We start from the raw sequence: 21,495 nt of genomic DNA, 5'->3' as shown, positions 1-21,495 counted from the left end.
CATTAACAAAATAAATGCTATTATAATGTTGAAATATATGTTTAATAGGTCTTTAATAAATGGAGCTTGTGTCCATTAGTATCCTGGGAGAAAAATCAGTAGAGGAAACATGGGGCTTCATCTTGATGGCTTGATGAGGAACAAACCAAGAGAATGATTGCGAATAAGTTTGGGGGAAAATAATGACTTTCAGGAACTAGCCTGTTTTTCCAGTTTTGATCTGTGGAAAATCAGATGACATGGCAACTGCTTATCCTACCATCTGTTACCGTGTAATGAATTCCATAAAAACTTTCAGAAATAGAGTGTTCAAAAACATCACTACATCCTTTAACCTTAAAAACAGTGTTTCAAGGTTCTGTACACTTTTTAATTGCCCATTCCTGTCTAAACACTGTCATACTAACAAATTGACAGATGCATTATTTACTTAATTACTTATACTTTTAGTAGCAGAAAACAATAACATTTTCGAAAGGTTCAGTCCAGTTTTTGCAAGCATCATAGCACTGAGCCTGCTCTTCTCAGGGTGTCTAATGACTTTTTAATGGCTGCTGATGCTGGGATGTGCTCAGTCCTTGCTCTTCTGGACCTGAGTGCTGCCTTTGACACAGTGGATCATAGCATTTTGTTAGACAGGCTGAGCCACTGGGTAGGAATATCTGGTACAACTTTAAAATGGTTCTCCCTCATTCATGGTGAACAGGAGATTCTGTGTCTCCATTAGTAACCACGTTATCTTTTGCTCTTGTCAAGAAGGGTGTACCAGTTATTGGGACCAGTTTTATTTTCTCTGTACATGCTTCCCCTGGGACGTATTATCAGTAAACGTGGTGTTTCCTTTCATTGTTATGCCGATGACATGCTCATGTACCTGCCTGTCTGATCCTGGCACATTTGAGATGACTACATCACCGCCTATGTAATGTCAATCACTGGCTGCCACATAACTTTCTGGAGCGTAACCTCTAGCAAAACAGAGATCAGTGTAATTGGTTCCCAGCACATAGCAAAACAAATCCTGCCATCTGCTGGTTCCCTGCTTGAAAACATCACGTCTGTTGCAAAGAGTCTTGCCGTTTCATTCGATGCTAACTTCAGCTTTGAGGAGCACACAACAAAACTTGTGTAGTCATGTCATGTTTTTATCATCTTAGAGATATTTCCAAAATACAATCCATTTTATCCGTCAAAGACACAGTGAGCATTTTACATGCTTTCAGAACTAGAAGTAACATTCGCAGTAAGAATGTAAGTCAGTAAGACCTGAGGAAATCAAGTCAGCAGAATTAGTGACCTCTTCTGAAAACAAAGTTTTATCACAGAGCTTTTCTTGATTCTACTTGATTTTTATTGACAGTGTAGTTGGTTATATTTGTTTTATTTGCTTATTAGTCCATTGAAATTTTATGATCTGCTTTTTTAAAGATGTTGCCTTGTGTGAAGCACCTTGTAACATGGGTTTAGAAAAGTGCTATTATGCTACTATTATCTCCAGTGAAGGTTCTGGACAGGGTCACATACATGGTAATTTATTCAGCTACTGAGGATAAATAAACGTCTGCTGCTGTGTCCCTTCTTGTTCTCTCTGTGGCAGGAGAATGCAGCTGTCATGAGGGTTATTCCCCTGATCCTGTCCATAAACACCTCTGTGTTCGCAGCGACTGGGGACGCAACGAAGGGTAAGTACTCTGTGCTCTTTCCACTTATATGTCTAAAGTCTCATCTGTATTTAAATGGCCTTACGGCTGGGTTTGCAGTCCCTACTCCCAACTGCATTAGCACACAATATTAACTTTGCATAAAACAAAGGTGAATTGTTAGCTCTGATGGATTAGCTATCTGGGGTTTCAGGTTTCAAGCCCCTGCAAGTCCATCTTCAGAGTATTAAAAGGAATGGTATAAAAATGTATTTAATAACTTACTGTATGCTCTCAAAATGGTCAGTGGTAATGTGAAATACAAGCAATTTGTAGTTAATGAACTAAAACATGCAAATGTACCTGTATGGTCTTTTAACTTGAGGAAGTAGACTTTGAAGTGGGACTCAGAAGTACAGATAGATGGAGGAGAAGGTAGGAGGTAAGTTATAGTGTGTAATGACACAAAACAGCAGGGGGGAGGGCAGAGAGCGAAAGAGTGAGAGAGAGAAAGAGAGAGAGACAGATCACTGAAGTGTGACACCAAAAACAGACAAATAGTGGAAATTGACTTGATAGGGAGAGAAAAGTCAAATCAACCCTCTCTCACTCACTCTGACTTTGTTTGACAATTAGCTGGCTCGCCCAATCATTGGTTCATTAAAAAGGTCACATTGTTATTCAACTCCACCTGTCATCTGCTGGATTCGGTCCAATCGCAGATCAAATTTCCAGCCACGGTTCTGTAGGATCAGCAGCTGACAGAGGGTAATCCAGAGTGTTTCACCAAGTGATGGTAGATTTGAACTTTGTGCTTCATTTACTATAGGCTGTGTTTAGTATATTCCATTATATATATACTGTGCAAAGCATTTTAAGTGCACAGCTGCAACATCTTTCTGGTTTCTGCATGAATAAATGTCAATGTCAATCAAGATCATCCTGTGTTCCAGATTTTTACTCAGATTAGATAAACATAATTCAATGTCATTATAAATATGACACTTATTTTCAAATATTAACGTTCATATATTTCCCTCTTTCTGTGTCCTTTCTCAAGTCCTTGGCCATATGCTAACTTGGAGAAGGGCTATGACCTAGTTACAGGAGAGCAAGCCCCAGAGAGGATCTTCAGGTGAGTCCTTCACTTCTGGTGCATCTCCCTAGTGCATGACTTCTGCTGGCCATCTGTGACTCTGTGGACACACAGTGGAATGATGGTGGTGTTCTTGGCATGTGTTTGTGTGTGAGTGTGTGTGACAGAGCATACAGATGAGTATCCTGCGGATACACATAGACACAGTTGGCTGGACACACAAATATAAACCTGGTGCTGGGGTGAAGTCTCACCCATGGGCTGCTGTGTGGAGGAATAGCCCAAGGGGTCGTCCTGGATGGACTCCTTTCAAATGCTTTTACTGCCATTTTTGTTTACTTCTCATTCTTGATGGGGGTCATTGTGTCTGACATTTTTGCAAGAAGTGCAAGTCTCAATGGACCCATTCAGTAACACCCAGCTGTTCCTATTAAAATGTTTACTGTTTTATTTTGTATGTACTTTAACAAGTAAATTGCATTTTATGTTATTGTTACACTATTTCTTAAGTTTTCTTTTTCTTTTTGTTAATAGCGCAGATCAACCTTGCGTAGTGCATTACATGGACTTCAGTCTCCTTTTTTCTAAAAACACAGTACTCAATCATGTTGATGATAAATGTAAGGCTTTGAGGAGAGCTTTAAATATATATGAAGGTGCAAAACATATTACTGAGCTAAAATATGAAATGTACCATTGTTATGTGCCATGATGGATATGTTCTACCTCTTAGTAATCAGGGACTACGGACCCTGTTTTATAACCATGACACCCTGTGTATGTCAACTTTTTCCATGAAAAGTTATCAAAAAACAAAACAAAACAAAACAAAACAGAAAAACACATATGATAACTTTTCCCCCATTTATTCATATGAAGTACGATAATAAACAATCACTTTTTTTTAGGCCCCAGGTATCACAGATGTCATGAGGCCAGTAAGTGTGATGCAATGACAGGAAACATAAATTGCACAAACTATAATCCCACTATCTTGATTGTCCATATATAGTACATGTCTACACACCTTTAAAACGTCGATGTGGGAATTTCCTCATTCAGTTCTATTTAGTTGTGTAATCGAAGTGAGATAAAGGAATAAGCTTTAATTCGGTGAAATCTATCTTGATTTCATGCTCACTTCACCTCTCCAGTAGGCAGATAGGAAGAGTTCTTTTGTCACAGTAATCTCGCTCCTCTTCAGACTGACCTTGCAGAGTTAGTTCCTCGGCACGATGTCTCAGAAATGAAGTAGTAAATCCACAGTCTTTGTTCTGCACAAACACACATTCCATCTCTCAGCCATCCACTGCCACTTAAAAGCACCACGTTGGAGATGGGGACTGTAAATGCTGGCATCCACACACACTCAGGTGGAAACCAAATCTACTGCTTGGTTGAAGCACTGTGTCGGTGCAGAGTTTTTGAGACAATGAAAGGACAGCCGCATATACACACACACACAAACACACACACAGTTGCAGACAAAGTGAGTGAAGATGCAGCAAACTCAACATGGTTTCCAGTTGGAAGGTTTTTTTTTTTTTTTTTTATTGTAGGGGGAGGATCAGGGAAGAGACTGCATCACTCTACAGCTGGACAGTGTTAGTTTCAGTCCTATAGCAGTGAAAAGAGGAGCTTAATTGTAACATGGATTGGTTTCACAGATGGGGAGCTTTGAAGGAAACCTGTGCTGCCTTTTCTTTTCTTTTTTTTCCTTCATGCTGGGAAAAGTGAGAAAATAAGCATCCTGTGAACAAAAGGCAGGATTATGTGTAATATTTTAATTTTGAATAATAGACATTATGAAGTCAAATTTGCTTTGAATTGTCAGATATTGAGGGGAGGTGAGAATGTATGTAATGTATTCAGTGTTTGATCGTGGACCATGCACTGGGAGCAGTGATGTGTGCAAGTTGAAGGTTTTTAATGCTGAGGTTTGGCAGCCCAGGGTGTTCCACTAATCTGGTCTTGTACAGGTTATATGTCAGTGAAATTAACAGTGCATAAACTTAGATGGTGTTGTGAAGTTGAGGAAAAAAAAAAAAGCATTTGGTGTTACATTTTATGTGGGCGTCAAATGAGAGCATTTGATTAAATGCAATGCCAAGCTTTTTGCAGCAAAGCAAAGTGATTGAAGCTCGGTTTTCTAGATTTCTTGTAATTTGTGGTCCTGTCGCCCACCTGCTCAGACACATTAAAGCACATGATGCAAAACGCAGCCATGTTCTGTGTGATATTCTGAGGCTTTACCAGGTGTTGTTTCTCCCAAGCGGTATGTCCTAGGCATCCTGCTGGGAGAGGACAGTAATCTTCACTCAGGAAAAACATCTCTATCAAAACCAGAATATTTTAACCCTTTCAACTATGGTTTTCACCACGCATGTCACAGAAATGCCAAAGCATTGTGCTGCAGAGCACGTTACTTGCAAAGAGAAGACTTTTTTTTTTTTAAATTAGTTACTTAAAAAAAAAGCCATGCTGCTAAATCAACTTGCAGTGTATTTCTGCAAATTCAATTTTGTTTCCAACTGTGCCATTGATGCACCACATGAAAATACCAATTATATTAGCTGCCACTCAAGATTGACATCATAAGCTGGCAATTATTAAATAATCTAAAAAGGTTTCCTCGACTTGATAAAGGGAGAAAAACATGCTATAGAGATTGAATAATGTAAGAACATGTTTCTTTTTTCTTTTTAGTGTTTGCAGCGATCATTGTAAATTTTATGATTCACAAACTTCTATGTACATTCAATTTAATCTTGAATATCATGAAATTTATAGAATTGCAAGAAATGTCTCGAGGAGAAGACATAAAATGTTCTCTGAATTCAAAGAATGAATACAAGAATAATACTGCCCATTATACTGTATAAATGGCACTCAATATAGAATTTGTAAAATACACCAGCATCTTGCCCTCACTAAGCCTACACTTGTCAGTGTGCTCCTTCCTTTAGTACTGTCTTTGCATGCTTATGTATGTAGATACTGTGGAAAACGTGCTTGTGTGCAATAACTCAGTGTGATAATGCAACAGGAGTTTGATTGACATTTATGTCTTGTGGTTGCGCCAACACAGATCATTCTACAGTCTGGGCCAAGGGCTGTGGCTGCCAGTCAGCAAGAGCTTCGTGGTGCCACCGGTGGAACTGTCAATCAACCCCATCGCCAGCTGTAAGACAGACGTGCTGGTGACTGAAGATCCAGGGGAGGTCAGGTCAGTCCGACTCTGCTCAGAGCTCTCCACGGCTTGTTGCAAGAGAAACCGTCCATATAGCAGTTTCTTTGCTGACTGCTCCCTATAAACTTAAAGGCCCATAAATACATGCACTTTTTATTTTGGAAGGTCTCAACAAATACAGGAAAATCAGTGTTTATGGAATTGTAAAGTCTGGCTCGACAGCTTGAGTGGCGTAGAAATATTTTATGAATCTCCTTTGTGTAGTGGAGTGTATAAGCCCAAATAATATATGTCTTTGCTTGAGTCTGAGCTATTTCAATGACAGAAGTGTTATTGTTGATTCTGCCACTCTGAGAGAATTCCATTCTTATTCGACATTCCTATACAACCATATAACAGGTATATAGGAGTGTCACATTATTATTTTTGCTGTCATGGCTGCCTTCTTACCACTGTTTATATCAGTATAACTGGCTGTAGCCACTATACAGCAGTATGCTTCTTGCTGTAGGCGACAGTAATTTGGTTTGTTAGAAGTACAGGTAAGCATTAAAGATGAGCATTTTGTATCTGCATGGGGGATGTGCTTAAAAAATTTTAACAAAGTTGGACCGCTCGAAATTAGATAAATAAAGTGACAGGCAAAGCAGCGTTACAAAAACCTGGACTATACACATAGCGATCTGAAAAGCAAAAACTACTGCTGACAGGGTTGTGGATCTGACTGACTAGCCCAGAGTACAATAATAACCATATAAAACACACATCGTTTCATCCGACCAGCCAGCACGTGCTGGCATGCATCAGTGCAGCTGAACATCCCAAAACATTGTCAGAGCATCGGCTGCAGATTAAAACAATCATCCACCTATGCAATCTAACTGACATCAGCCTGGGAGGTGATGTTTCATTTGAAAACCAAATGTCTGCCATTGCTGCATAAAAAATGTTGCACTTGTCACATAATGTAAAGGAAAGAATAGTAATGTGATACAGGAGAAGAGTATAGGCGTGTGAATCACTAGAGCCCATTATTTTACCCTGTCACTACACAAAATTAGTTTACACCTTAGACCGGCTTTTAAAAGTGGCCTTCAGCGTCTCAGGATACACATGTATTAATACTGATGCAACAATGCGGTTTTTGTTTTTTTTTAATTAAATATATGATTTTGTCGAAAAATATTCATTGATATCAGTGTATGGAGGCTGTGCAGTGGTGCCACATGTTCCTATCCTAGTTATACCACATGTGCGCACTGTACATCCTGCAAATCACATGGGAGAATGAATGAGAATTGTTGATGCAAAAAATATATTCTTATTCATTTAATTTCATGAAAAACATACAGTTATTATCACATAACGAAAAGGTAAATGTGTCACGTTCCCAACTTGAGCCTTATTATTAACATTAACCTTGAGTCTCAACATTAACATTGACATTAACAAAGACTGGGACTCAACATTAAAAGAAGAAAAGTACAAATCAATTCACTCCACCCATTTCTGCAACGTGTGCTGCAATAAAAGCAAAACTTGAACTGAGACTTTTGAACCTGTGTATATGCTCAATATAGAGACAAAAACATTAAATATGTAGTCCATGAAACATTGAAATACATGATAAACTTTAAGCGCTCCCTAGCATTGTCTGATTCTCAGTTACATTTGATGAACTCTGATGGTTAATGCTGTAAACAGAGATCTGTTTAGACAAAGACGATGGAATTTACCAAGAAATATTGCACTTAATATTACTTTTTGTCTTTTGCGCCACTTAGTATTTCTCATTAATGTCGAATGTTTGTATCGTCAGCAGATAGTCGAATGTCAATCTGAAAAACAGAATGGGCATCTCATTTTCAGATTTCAAGTACAGAAGTCCCAAAACCAAAAACTTCCCAGTTTGCAAATATTAAACCAAAGACGACAGAGGCAATGTAGATCTTTCACTCTTCTGCGGTTTTATTTTGCCGACAGGGGAAATATCAGGGGTCATCACATTTTTTTTATTTTTATTTTTTTTGAAAAGTCCAAAAATGAACTAACAATAGGTCAGAGGTCTGGAACAAACCCCTGACCCTGTTTCTTATCTTGTATTTTTTAAAGTCCCTTTTGTGTGATAAATGATCTTTGCTTCACAAATTCAACAAGGCAGCGTGGTGATTTGACTCAGGGATCACTGCCTTGGAATCACTGCACTAATAAGGAACCTTGGACTGACCCAACAATCAAAGCAGAATGAAAGCTGATGATGTTGATGCTGATCTCATAATGCAAACAATCATTGTCCTGGACCTCAGTGTGACGTCCGCGTTGTAGACGGCCCTTTAATACTGTGCAAAGTGCCTTGTCACCCCAGCATGCGATGAACTGCTTTAATAGACTGAAACTAGGGCAGACAGCTACTGCACTGCAAATGTATTAAAACATACACCTGACCGGTAGATTTCTCGGAACCGTCTCTACACTCAGAACCTTTTCGGGTGAGGCCAAATCTCCGATAAACTCATTTGCAATTCAGAAAAGCCCAAATTGCAGCAATCACTGAATTTTTATGTCTAATGTGCATCAGAGAAATTGTTGCAAATTTTATCCACTACTGCAAAAATCCAGACTTTTCACAGACTTTATGAAAATGCCTCAGGAGCACAGAACTCCCATGGTATTTGTAAACATCTGCTTATTCTGACATAAATGGGATTACACCACCCCTCTCGATTAACTAGCCATTTCATTTACTTAGAGGTTGCGATCAGTAATCTAAAGGACATGTTTTACAGTAACAACAGTTTATAGCAATATTTCTGCTACATGTTAATCTTAGCTGTTCTGAAGTCACAAAAGGTTAGTCTCTCCATTTAGCTAGGACGTAAAGTGATTATTTCAAAGCGTGCGTCTGTTGTGCAGTCTATTTATTCTTTGACCATCATTCAAGTGTTGCAGTCATTGTGTGATGAAAAGACCTTGCTGGGGAAGGTGGAAATTGAGCACTTCAGCAGAGAGCTAGAACTTAGCTTGTGTTTACTTCACAGCAGAGGAGCTGCATTTGAGCTGCAGTAACTTCAGCTATTCATCAGCAGAAGGGCAGGCCTTCAGGCATGCTTGCTGTTGATGCTTCCACTGTATGAGCTCCATTTAGAGAAGGCCATTTAGAATTGCTTATTTAGTGTGTCTAATTTCAAGTGACATGGTACTTTATGGCAACTTAACATGTTGCATATTAACCATTATATTACATAAAAAAAGCTATCTATTCTAGTTTGCCAACGTGAGTGGCTGCGGAAGGATTAATCAGTCTTCACATCACACAGGAAATAAACAAGAGTTTTTAAAACATGTAGGGGGATACATATTGTATAACTAATTAAAAGCCCAATTCAGTTAGAGTAATATGTTAATGTTCTGTATTTGGTTAACGATTAGTTCCTGTCACATAGGAGGATCTGAGTGTCATGAATAATGCAGACAACTCATTATCCAAAGCATTTTTGTGGAACAAAGTCCCATGGGGCCTTTTGGAGTTTCTAGCTGATGCACGTTCCCAAAGTGTTTATCCAGACATTGATGCAGTCAGTCAGTCATGATAGACATGTTGATGTAGGAGGTGGGGAAATGTACTGTAGCCATGGCTTTAACAGGATGTTTTCGGGTTTTTGGCTCAGTGCCAAAAACCCGATGAAATCTTTTCTATGTGAAAGAAGATAAGTAAGTGTCAAGGTAAGTGTCATCTTAACCAAGCTCAGCTTTTAACTGAAGATTTTTATCTCTTGATATCAATATCACCCAACCTCACACCGGTTAGGCTTCTCTAATAATCCTTTTAAGTGAGCTGGTTTTAAAATTACACACTCAGTGTGTTTATTTTTTTATTTTTTCCATTGTGCACTCAGTGTTTAAAGCATTGAAAATTTGCCTTGGTTTGTGTTGAGATGGATCCAAAGAGATTTTCAGCTACTTTCAATGAGAACTGTTTTTAAATGTTTTTCTGCAGCTAGTGAATCACAGCATTCATATTAAGAGTTAATTCATCTTAGTTTTTTTTTTTTATGGTTATGGAAATTAGGCCAGGAGCGACAGTGTTATCTCAGATAAGCAGAGGCAAGGCCAGCCACAGGTAATCTTTTTTTTTTTTTTTTTTTTTTTTTCGTTTTTCAGTTTCCAGTGTTTTTAACCAGTGCATGCACATTTCAGTGCCCTGCACCACAGGGGTGAGTGTGCAGAGTGTATTATAGTTTAAGGCCTATGTGAAATAGAACAAAGTGCCTCCCTGAGTACAAAACTTCTTGGTAATGTCATTTTGACATACAGTATTAACCTGCTTGACTAAAAGGTTACCAAAAAAAGCATGTTCAATTATTTACCTGTAAAAGAGCAGTTAAAATGCAGCTGTAATTTAACACACAACTGATTTTAAAGAATGAAGGTGATTTTGAAGAAAGTTTGTTCCAGTGGATGCCCATATGACTTTGTCAGGCACATTTAAATACAAGAAACATAAAAAAAGGATAAAATGGGTCATAATAATAAAAGCAGAGCTTTATTATGCAGTATTCAGTTCTGGGCTCTGGTTTGTTATTGCTTGTATGAAAGGGATTATTTTAAGGATTGAGATATGCAGTACATTCAGTACATTCTACATTTGAAATCCCTCCTCATTCATTAATCATATTCATAAATCAATTTATACGTCTTTGTGCATTACCTTGAGTGGTGAATAGAAGGTCATAAAGTCAGCAAACTTTCACAAAGGGTCTGATGTTACTGAATTAGTGAAGTCTTTTCTCAACAATATTGTGTGTTCAAAGTAAGCGTTCACACTTTTTAAGTTTCTAGTTTAAAGGTCCCTTATTGTATAAAGTGAGAGGTTTTATATAAATACTGTTAAAGTGTCAAATCACTCAGTCCACAGAGAAATGCACACAGCCTGTATTCAGAAAATGAGCCTTAAAACAAACTGTCAGGACTTCTGTAACTTTCTCTCAGCCATGCCCCAAGCCCCACCAGCCCGGACTCAATATCAAACCTTTGTGTGTGTTTACCTCAAATCTGCTTTATTTTTGTTCGATCACTCAAAACAGTCAGCCAATCAGGAGTCAATCAGGCTCAGTGCGACTCTTCTGAATTGCCCAACGACCTGTTGTTACTAGAGCTCCAGAGAGAAGACTTGAGAGAGGAGATGTGGTGCTTAAAACCACAAATATATCTTCTTACAGATATCACAACTTCAAATAAAATACCAGAAAAGTGTAAAATATGGGACCTTTAACAGTGGAGCGCTGTACCGAATGTATAAATATGTTTTACTCTTTTGCTGTGTTCAGTGTTTAGTCTGGTTAACAAATCAATAACTGTGTGGAATTCAGGCTGAGCCTTGTTTATCGTCTCGGTAGTGCTGACAAACAATGAGCCATTGTATATGTTGTACCTCCAAGCCATTATTTTAACACATACAATTTTAGCTTACCTTGCAGTTGAACTATTTGAAAAAAAGTGTTTCTCTTTGTATTTACAACTGTAAAGAATGAGTTGAACTGTATATGGTAAGTCACCAACATTCACATTATCAAATATTTAGTGATATTTGAAGAATGAGTTCTCTTACTCACAGACCCACTAGCTATTATTAACATTTATTCTTATTTAATATTAGCCTGGCATTTCTACTGATTATTGTTGGACCAAAGGCAATGTGTCAGTGAACACCTCATGAATATCTCACACACATACACACACACACACACACAATGATTCAGACACTCTAAACGGTGCGCTAAGACTGGCATTTTTGTCAATAGGGAACTGTTAATAACCCTGAGTAACTGGTGACACCACATACTGGTGATTAATGATCTCACTCACTGTGATCAAGTGAACCATCAAAATGTGCCGTTGCCAATAATCCAATGCAACTGCGAGAGGTTGACACCAGGAAAAATTTAAGTACTACATAAATCCACTTCCCCTTACTCCAGATCTCTGTCAAAAATGTTTTATAACTCTACATTCAAACCAAAGAATTGATGTATCAATCCTTATTTTATCACTTAAGTTTAGCTGCTTTTTTCACCCACTAGATTTTTCCTCAGTGATTACAGCAAGCTTAAAGAAAATGCACTCCATTCAATGACGAAAGTGCTTGATGAGAGTCAGCATATTTGTGGGGAGCTGGAACAAGAGCATTAATCAAGTGCAGGGGCAGACCAATAACGGGCTCTGTAATCATGCTGGAGCAGCGCTCTAACTTTGGGCAGCATCGCCTGGTCATTCATCATCGGGAAAAGCAAGAGGCAGAGAGGGAGATTAATAACAAGTACATTAGTCAGTGTTTAGATGCAACCAATGTGCTTCTAGGTCAAGCAAAAGAGTCACAGTGCCAGAAGAGATGATCTTGATAAGCTAATGATTTGGAAAAGAAACACTATCAGGATTTGAGTCTGTGTTGATTTTGGTAACAATATATATAGTTTAAACAACTTTACAGAGTGATGTAGGGTATGGATTGCTTGACTCTTCTATATGCCCATATAGATCAGTTTTTGGACTCCTGTTAATTAAATAGTGAGAGGCAAACTTTGCTGAATTATTTCCAGCCTCTGTATCATGATTTAATATGTTGCACAACATTTTAAGGAACTTTCCAATATCCTTACTGAGAGTTTCCTTCAGCACGTTTCCCCACTTTTTCTCCCCTCGGACTGTCTTGCAACAGGCATCTTGGAATTGATTGATTGTTTTTTTTTTTCTTCGACTGACTATTCCCTCTATCCAGAAGGAGAGCCAGTTAGCATGCACCTCACAGCTGAGGCAACCCATTATTTTAGTCTGCCTCACCTTCCCAACCCTCTGTTTTCCTCTCAATTAAGAAGACATTTGTCAATGCTTTGAGTGCCTGGCAGAAAGAACTGATGCACAGAATGCCATGTGTTGCCTGTCTAATTCAGAAAAATTGAGTTGCCAAATAAAGAGAAGAAAAATAAGACATGGAGACCAAGACATTGAATTAACTTTTTTTCTCTCTCTGTGTAGATTTTAGTACAATACAATAACACTGCAATAAAGAGGTCATATGCACATGCACATTATCTACTTTATAGCACATGCTGATTGTGTTAGGAGTGCTATGCATTAACAATGAAATTGTATATCTTTACTCCAACATGTCTTGCAACCTAAACGATCATATAGGTCATTTGTCTCTGACACATGGGAGCATCTCCTGAAATAGCGCCCCTACAGTTGCAGGTGTACCGGACCTTTGCGGTCAAGGTTTCAATAATAAACAGGTCAGGTTAAGGTCATGGAACGGTCACAGTTCGGTTGGATGTAGTATAGATTAAGATAAGTACTTCTTTAAGGTTCAAAAACCACCATCATGGTTACTATAATAAACACACACTTATGGTTGTGGAACGTTCATGGATAAAGGAAACAGCAATGAGTAGCCTACCAATTTCAAAGAGAAACAAGCTGATGTCAAAGCTTCTTTTAATATCCGTACTGATGCTCCCTGGTCATGGCGGAGTGTGGAGAGTGCATCCCACACTTTAGCTGCTTATTAATACCCTACCCTATCCCTTAATGCAGAACGCCCTCTGAAAATGAGTGTGGTTTTAATGGGGGTGGGGGTGACATTGGTGGCGTTTTGGTTGCAAATGGGGCTCAGTTTAATAAAGAGCAAGTCTTTGCAGACCTGTACAAAACACAGACCCTGTGGAGATTATCCTCACAAATGTTACAGTTTTTGCTACGAGATAAAAGAAGATAAAAGAAACTGAGAAATCAACCCATGTAGATAATGGGCCCAATCAGCAAGAGTGTTCTGATTATCACTTTTGATCCTTATTAACTATTTAACCTGAGTGTCCTTAAATCAAGCAGGATTCAGAAATTGCATCATGGATTTGGTGCTCATAACATAAATTTTGTTCCACTTCTAACATGCATTCATTCTCTGACAACATTCAAAATAAATAGGCTGCATTGTGTTCAGCTACCCTTTGGTAAATTCAGGCATATAGTTTTTGTGGCTATGCGATCGTGGTGCAGGACATCTTACCAACCACTGTAGCCTAGCAACCAAAAATGAGCGCATATGCGCAAACAACAGTAATAGTTTTTCTCTCTGCATTACGCAGCCACATGATGGTGACCCTCTCATCCACCGGGAGAAAGTCCAAGTGTGCAGCAGCCAGCCGGTGATTTGTCAGTAGTCCCACAACCGACTGGCACATCTCGCCATGGACAATTCCTGAGTAGGAGTCCACCGTCTATCAAGGAGTTTGGTTCCAGAGCCAAAGCTGTGCATAGAGGTGAGCCCAACTGCATTTTGTTGGTACCTCTCAACTCCACGCACTAAATCAGGCAACCTCCCTAAACTTAGATTACAGTCTAAGGGCAAGTTTTCATTTGCTGAGATCCACATTGACCAAATCTGTTCCACCCTCAGCCATTGCCCTTTAGGTACTGCACTGATCTCTGCCTTTTGACTTGCAGGATCCTTGGCTCTGGAACAGTGGACCAGCTTGTTTGCCCCAAGCGGATAATCAAGCGGTCACTGAAATTAGACTTTCTTGAGTCCACGCAATTTTTATTTTGGAAAAATGCAGTGTTGCTTTAGGTATCCTGTGGGATGTCCTCTGGTAGAATCAGGTGGCAGAGTTCCTGTTTGTGAGCCATTCAGTTCCAATACACTTGGGAGATGTGTTTCCCTTTTGTGGTATTAAGTCAAGCACGTTGAATGTGGGTATTGGTCTCTGACAAGAGTTCACACGGATACCTCCTGTTTTTGATATTCATCAAGGTGCAGCTGAGGTCTTGAGACTCTCCACTTCAGTGATGATTGGGCGACATTTCAACTGAATCTAGATGATGTAGATGATGTAGATGATTGATTGGCCTATGATGTCTGATGTACATTGGATAGTTTGCAGCTGAGTGCGACAATGTGGCACATCAATATCGCCAGGTCTAATTCCCATTATTAAACCTACACCACCAAGGAGATGAGCGTAGCCTCAAATAGAGACCTCTGCTCCACCTATTGCTCAGAGGAAGTCATTTTTGGGTAATCCATTTAGTGTGAATACTGCAACTGAACTGCTTTCATTCTGAGTTTGTTTCTTGAGAAAAATTTACTGAAAAACTACTACAGTATGGCTAAAGATTAATGATTGATGTTATCTGTCCCAGTGGCGGCAATAATCATCTACAACTCCACTACGTATCACAGTGAATATGGAAGAACAAACAAATGTGAACTTTTCAGTGGTTTTCATTTGATATATTTGGAGAGTTCGACTCGCATACTGCATCCTGTGGCTGTCCTAGAAATGCTTCCCCGAAGAAGGCAGAATAAATATAATTAAATACACCATTTTGAGATGTCCTCCAGCAACTATGGCTGGTTGACCAAAAGGTCAATTTCTCATCCTATTTACAAATGCCGTTTATTTGGCCTTAAGAAAAGCATGTATCTTCCAAAATACTTAACTGCAACAGAGCTGCTCATGTGGCCAGCAAAAACAGTAAACTGTAAAAGATAAAGAGTGTATTTTGCATTGATGTTGAGTACTGGGAATTACTGGGTGACATCAGTACTACTAATATAATGGTTCTGCCATAACCACATCAAAAGTGTCTATTGGGGACGATGAAACATTTGTTAATCCGTTGTAAACAGAAGGTGACATTTTAATTATCTTAAAATGTTTTGGTATCTGTAATCACATTCTCCAGTCGAATACTATCCCTCTTGTGGTCAACAAGCTAAAACCATTTTAAAATATATTTTTTTCCTGTTTAGTTGATGTCATTAATGTCCACATTAGAATTAATGCTCAAAACAGATGGACCACTGGCATAGTTGATTAGGTGACCATTGATATAGCAAAGCACAAATAGCCAGGGGATTACCTTATAATTACAAAAAACAAACCAACTCAAACATCTGACTCCATAAATTAAAGTCAGGACTGATAGGTTACTTGTCTGGGCTCTTTTGTTTGACATCTTTTTATATATATATATATATATATATATATTCAGTTTGTGTGACAGTGAGGACAGTGAGTGATTTGCTATCAGCACAACACAGTGCCAGGAAAGGTTTGATTTTGTAAAGGGGACAGTCCCGATGTGCTGTCAGTGAGTCGTAACACTTCACCGCTCACACAAGGAAGATGTGCCAATTACCGACTGATGTGCCATAAATCTAACATGAAAGCCAAATATTTAATATGAAGAATCCCTCGCTCAAAACAGTGCGAGGTGTGAAACAGCATTCCAAATGCTGATCACACATGGGCATACATTATGAAAAAAAAAAATTATATTTTGTAATTGAAAAGGTAGGTTGACATTGTCTGCTCACATCTACCCACAATACATCCCTGCTCTTATTAATAAGATATGAATTTTGAAGGTATTTTTGTCAATGCTGTGCACGGAGCATTGCTACCTTTTTGATGAATTTTAATGCTTCGCTTTTCATCTTTGCCTAAAGCCAATGACAAGGTCACAATATTATTTCATTTATCAATTATTTTCACAAAACTATTTCGCAGTAAACATTGAGTCAATAAGAGTTCACTTCGCCATCTTTGCTCATTGATGAAACTTTGCAAGATAAATTACTTTGTGATGGTTTATAACCACTTTGAGCAGAGGTTACTTAAGGACATTTTAATCAAATCAACAACTGCAACATCAGTGTGTATATTACTGGTTCCGTGGTCCTGTTTTCAGCACTTTCTTTGAAATGACATTGCCACATAAGCGCCCAAGTACACAGAGACAAAGACACACACAAACAGTGACAGTGACAGTACACCGAAAAGCATCCTTGCTCAGCAGGGCATCTGTCTTCCCATCATTCGAGATCTTGTTGCTGTTTGTTGAGTCAAGTCATCCTCAGAACACACTGTGGTCCCTGTGGTCTCATTGCAAGAGACAGAGCTTTTGTTTCTGTGCAAAGGAAAACACAGGGGTTGCTTACCTCTTCGTTCACTCTGACAGCGGGCATGCAGAGCTCAGTGTATGGGCATGGCTGAGCATGCTGAAGTGAACACAGCAGCTGAGCTGTACAAGATTGGTCAATATGACATTTCTCAGAAAAAAGGCACAAAGATCCAGGATTTGGAAATTACAGATCTCTCCTTCGTTTCTAATGATTTTTAAACAGTATAGCCCTAGCAGTGGCAGAGTGACACACACGCGCACACACGCACACACACACAGATCGATTGATCTCTAATTAGACTTAATCCAAGTCTGAAGCGAAAACATACTTTTGGCATTACCAGAGATGGTAATGACGATCTGTCTGCCAGTCAGTTAGCAACTTTGGTCTAGACTAAAAATCTCTCAAAACTATTAGACGGATTGCCATGAAATTTTGTGCAGACATCCGTGGTCTCCAAAGGCTGAGGCCCCACCAACTTTGGACCTCTAGCGCTGCCACATGGCTGACTTTTGTGATTTTGAAATGTCTTAACAAATGTTGGATGGATAGCCGTTAAGTTTGGTCCGTTCATGGTCCTTGCAGGGTGAAATGTAATGACTTTAGTGCTCCCCTGACTTTTCATCAATTGCCATGATCAGATCAGAATTTTATCCTATCTTTAGGTAACGATAGCATCCTATCGCACTTATCTAAGATGGTGAACAAGGCAAACATGATCTCGGGACAATGTTAACGTGCTGACGTTAGCTGTTGCTCAAAGCAACACTCTGCCTGCTTCAGAGAGTTGTTAGCATGGCTATACACTCTTAATCATGTCATAAATTCTGCATAAATTAGCATTCAGTGTAACTTAAATAAAGTTATATAATATTATGCAGATCTATTAAAATACAGGCACATTGCCATCTAGCCCTCTATGGAGCTCTGCAAATGAGAAATAGCATTATATAGCTATCATTATGTCAAAAACTAAATTGAATGCATTAATAAAATACACTGCGTTAAATGAAGTTTTGACTGTGTATGCCTGAGTTTGTCTTTGCATGTACTTTTTTGTTCTTCCGCTGTCTCCTTCAACACCAGCTGCCAGCTAGGGCGGACCTGGATGCCTTGGCCTTGGATTAGTTGTGAGAATTAATGGATGGAGATTGCTGATTCCCTAGGCTCTCCACCAACACACCATGTTCAATTAATGCCAAAGCACCGATTAGTCCCAGACATGACCCACCATGAACCAGCATGAACTCCTGCATGCATCACTCCAGTGAAACTTTTAAAACAGCTGTTTTAAAACTGCTGTAGCTTGCTAAAGCACAAAACATGCCCAAGGGTACATCAATATTAGACTACTATTTCAAGGTTTATTAACATTTGCCTTTTCACTGCCAGTCACAAAATGAAACCAAAGCTCACAGAGGTCAAAAGTTTGTCAATAAAACTTTCCTGTATTCAATAACAGCTCTGTTATCATTAATTGTCATTTTCAGAATTTACATTCTATTCATATTTTAGCCATTATGCTAACTTTTATACCCTTTTATGAAACAAACCCGAGTCACAAACATTACAAGTAGTCATTAATTGCAGGCGGAAAGGTAAAAGCCATTAAAACACCACAATTTTGTCACATTATGTGCAAGCATGAATAGCTTTATAATTGCACTAGAAACAGAAAGGTTATGAGAAACTGCTCTCCAGGTGGTGAAGGATTATGTTCAGCTACTCAAGCATCCATTTGTACTTGTCATTAATTGTACCTGTATGTCCTTATTTGCACTATGAAAACGTGCAAATGCGTCTGTTTTTTCATGTTTTTTCACTTTTTTTTTTTTCCTTCCATTTCAGGGAAGAGGCCATGATGTCCACTTACTTCGAGACAGTGGAGGACCTCCTGGCATCTTTCGGACCTGTCCGTGACTGTTCCAAAGATAACGGCGGCTGCAAAAAGAACTTCAAGTGTGTGTCCGACCGACAGCTGGACTCATCAGGCTGCATGGTAAGTGTACTCGGATGTGCTGGTTTTGTCTTTAGGTGACACACTGACATGAGCAAGTTGCTATGTATGTGGTGAGTGTACACTATTTTTAATGGTTAGATACTGTATGATTATATCAGATTAAGCTGTCGATTAAAGCCACTCTGGTTTAAAAAAAATCTGTATATACATTGTGGGTTGAAAGTTTTGTGTACCTTAAAAGTCTTGCGAGTGCAGGTCTGTGTGTGTGTATTTGTGTTTGTGTGAGAGATGTGCTTGTCAGTGATAGACATACTGATAAAAGTCCTAGTAGTTCCATTTATCGCCCAGGCCTGCTGTCAGCTGAGCAGGTGTTGAGCTGCAGCTAACTAGCTGGCAGAGCTCAGTGGGTGTTGACAACTGATTTCTAAGGGACAGCAGACTTATGTAATGCTGGATTCAAGCTTTTAGTCTGGCTGGACACACAGAAGCTGTCGATACGCTGTCTCTGGCACGTTAGCATTCAAGATTGTCATGCTACATGTATTTTACCCGTAACTGTGCTCCCATTTTCTCATTTTTGGGTTTAGGGCACACTGGAAAATTGAGGAAACCCTGACAAACAATAGCCAACTGCTGCAAAACAGCTAATGAAAATAAACAACAAATAAAATACAAAATAACTCTACCAGCAAGCAATATATGAATTAAGTCGTTCACTTAATGACCAGTGCTCCTGCTACTCAGTACTTATTGCAGGACTGTGCAACTAAAAGACTAATTAAGTACCGAAAGTGATACATGGTATATATTCTAAAATTCATTTGCATAATCACTTATTTTTAATGTTTTTCCCCAAGATGAATGCCACTCATTAAATTTGCATGCCATCTGCTATATCCTATCTTGGCTTTTGTGATATAAGCAATCTATAATATTTTATGTGCCATTTACAGCCATAATTAGTATGCTTGATGTTATCCACTTTGTATATGTATGGACACTATGGGGCTTATGGTTAGAAGCAGTTAAGACACTGTTGCAGTGTGTGCCCCGGTATTGACTGTACACAGACTTAACTTTTTATGATACTTTCTGCTTTGGTCAGGTTTAGGTATATGTAACACTATGAGCTTTACTGTATTGGCTACGATGGGGCCGTTATTCACGCTGTAACATGGATCAGCAGACGCAAACTTTTCCAGCGACAACAGCAAAGTAGAAGAAGTGCTACTAATAGCATTAGTAATGTGCGTCTTTTCCCCAGTTAGATACTGCTATTATATGTATTATAAATGCATATTTGCTATACTTAAGGATGGAGCTGAATTTTTATGTCCTCCTTTGATTCATCAACCCTAGTTTGACTTCAGATGTAACATTGTAAAATGCAGTGCAAAAGAGGTTTTCTCCTGGCATATTTACAAGTGCGGGGTGGCTGGAAACTTCCGATGCCAGGCTTTTGACAGCATGGGGCGGGCCTGCGTTGTAAAGTAATTAAATTGATGAGCCATCTCAATTGCTGGAGGACGGTTTGGAGAGTCATTAAGTACTTGGACGGGGCTATAAATCGACTGGTCTTTTCGTGGTTTGTACCAACCAAAGACAAACACTGATACGGCAATTTTCTTGTTTTTCTTTCTTCGTCTTTATCTTTTAACTCTTAGAACAACCAAAAAGAGCAAAAAAAACAAAACAAATGGTCACTAACAAAAACATCATTCATTCAAACCTCACCGCAGCTCTTCCTGCACTCTCACACTGCTATCATACAGCTATCTGTAATTTTATCTGGCACTGATCACGGATGATGAATAACACACAGCTTTATTTGTGACACTGCTGTTAAGCAGTAATGTATACCATGACTGACAGCCTCAGCCAGGCACCTGGCTGAGGCTGAGCTAAATACACAGGTTTTAACACAGTATATTTTACTGAGCTAAATACACAGTATGCATCACATGTAATATGTTCAGTAAGACACTTTTTAATCACTTCTATACACACACAAGTTATTCTGCTCATGCCTGCTGCAGATTCATCCCCAACGATTTACCTCCCACTGCGTTACCATGACGACTATTTCATATTAATAAACTTGAATTATGCTCCCCATCATTCATCAGAACCAAGACAATTTCCACTCTTGACATATTTAGTAGCTTATGGCTGTTTTTTATGACCTAGGTAGGTTTTTGTCTACATATAGCAGTAATTGGCTTTTGCCCCAGGCATGCTAACAGTATAATATTCATCATACTGTTACAGATAATATTATAACATTTTATAATAAGCCAAGTACTCTACGTTTCTTCCTCTGCACCTGCGATATGGATAATTTATTAAAAATATGCATGAACTGCGTAAGAGTGCACTGAGTCACTCTTTCCCGAGTAGCACAATTAAATGCGGCTTCCAACTAATGCATTTACTTCACGCGCCTCGTAACGTCTGTTTTGTAGCATTTTAATGGCTGCAAAGTCGTCATGAGCTCACGTTATAGTTATTAACATAAGTGGCAATTTTTATTTTATTTATTTATTTATTTTGAGTGGCAGTTCCTCACCAATTTTGAAAATGCAATATTTAAATGCCAAATGTACATTCACAAATATAATCTTAAATGTCAGTATATTTGATTTAACG

At 38.8% G+C, this 21,495-nt stretch overlaps 1 protein-coding gene across 1 annotated transcript in view; it reads left to right on the top strand.

Annotated features, from left to right (window-relative positions):
* Positions 1-21,495, top strand: part of LOC130186481 (astrotactin-2-like) — a 248,702-nt gene that overhangs the window by 135,202 nt on the left and 92,005 nt on the right. The window contains exons 8-11 of the mRNA XM_056403643.1: positions 1,598-1,682; positions 2,701-2,775; positions 5,825-5,962; positions 18,738-18,888. Coding sequence (XP_056259618.1) covers positions 1,598-1,682; positions 2,701-2,775; positions 5,825-5,962; positions 18,738-18,888 — 449 coding nt within the window. The remainder of the gene's footprint in view (positions 1-1,597; positions 1,683-2,700; positions 2,776-5,824; positions 5,963-18,737; positions 18,889-21,495) is intronic.

Source organism: Seriola aureovittata, chromosome 18 (genome assembly GCF_021018895.1).
Source record: "Seriola aureovittata isolate HTS-2021-v1 ecotype China chromosome 18, ASM2101889v1, whole genome shotgun sequence".
NCBI lineage: Eukaryota > Metazoa > Chordata > Actinopteri > Carangiformes > Carangidae > Seriola > Seriola aureovittata.
Note: the sequence above shows the minus strand (reverse complement) of the source record. Positions and strands in the feature narration are given on the sequence as shown.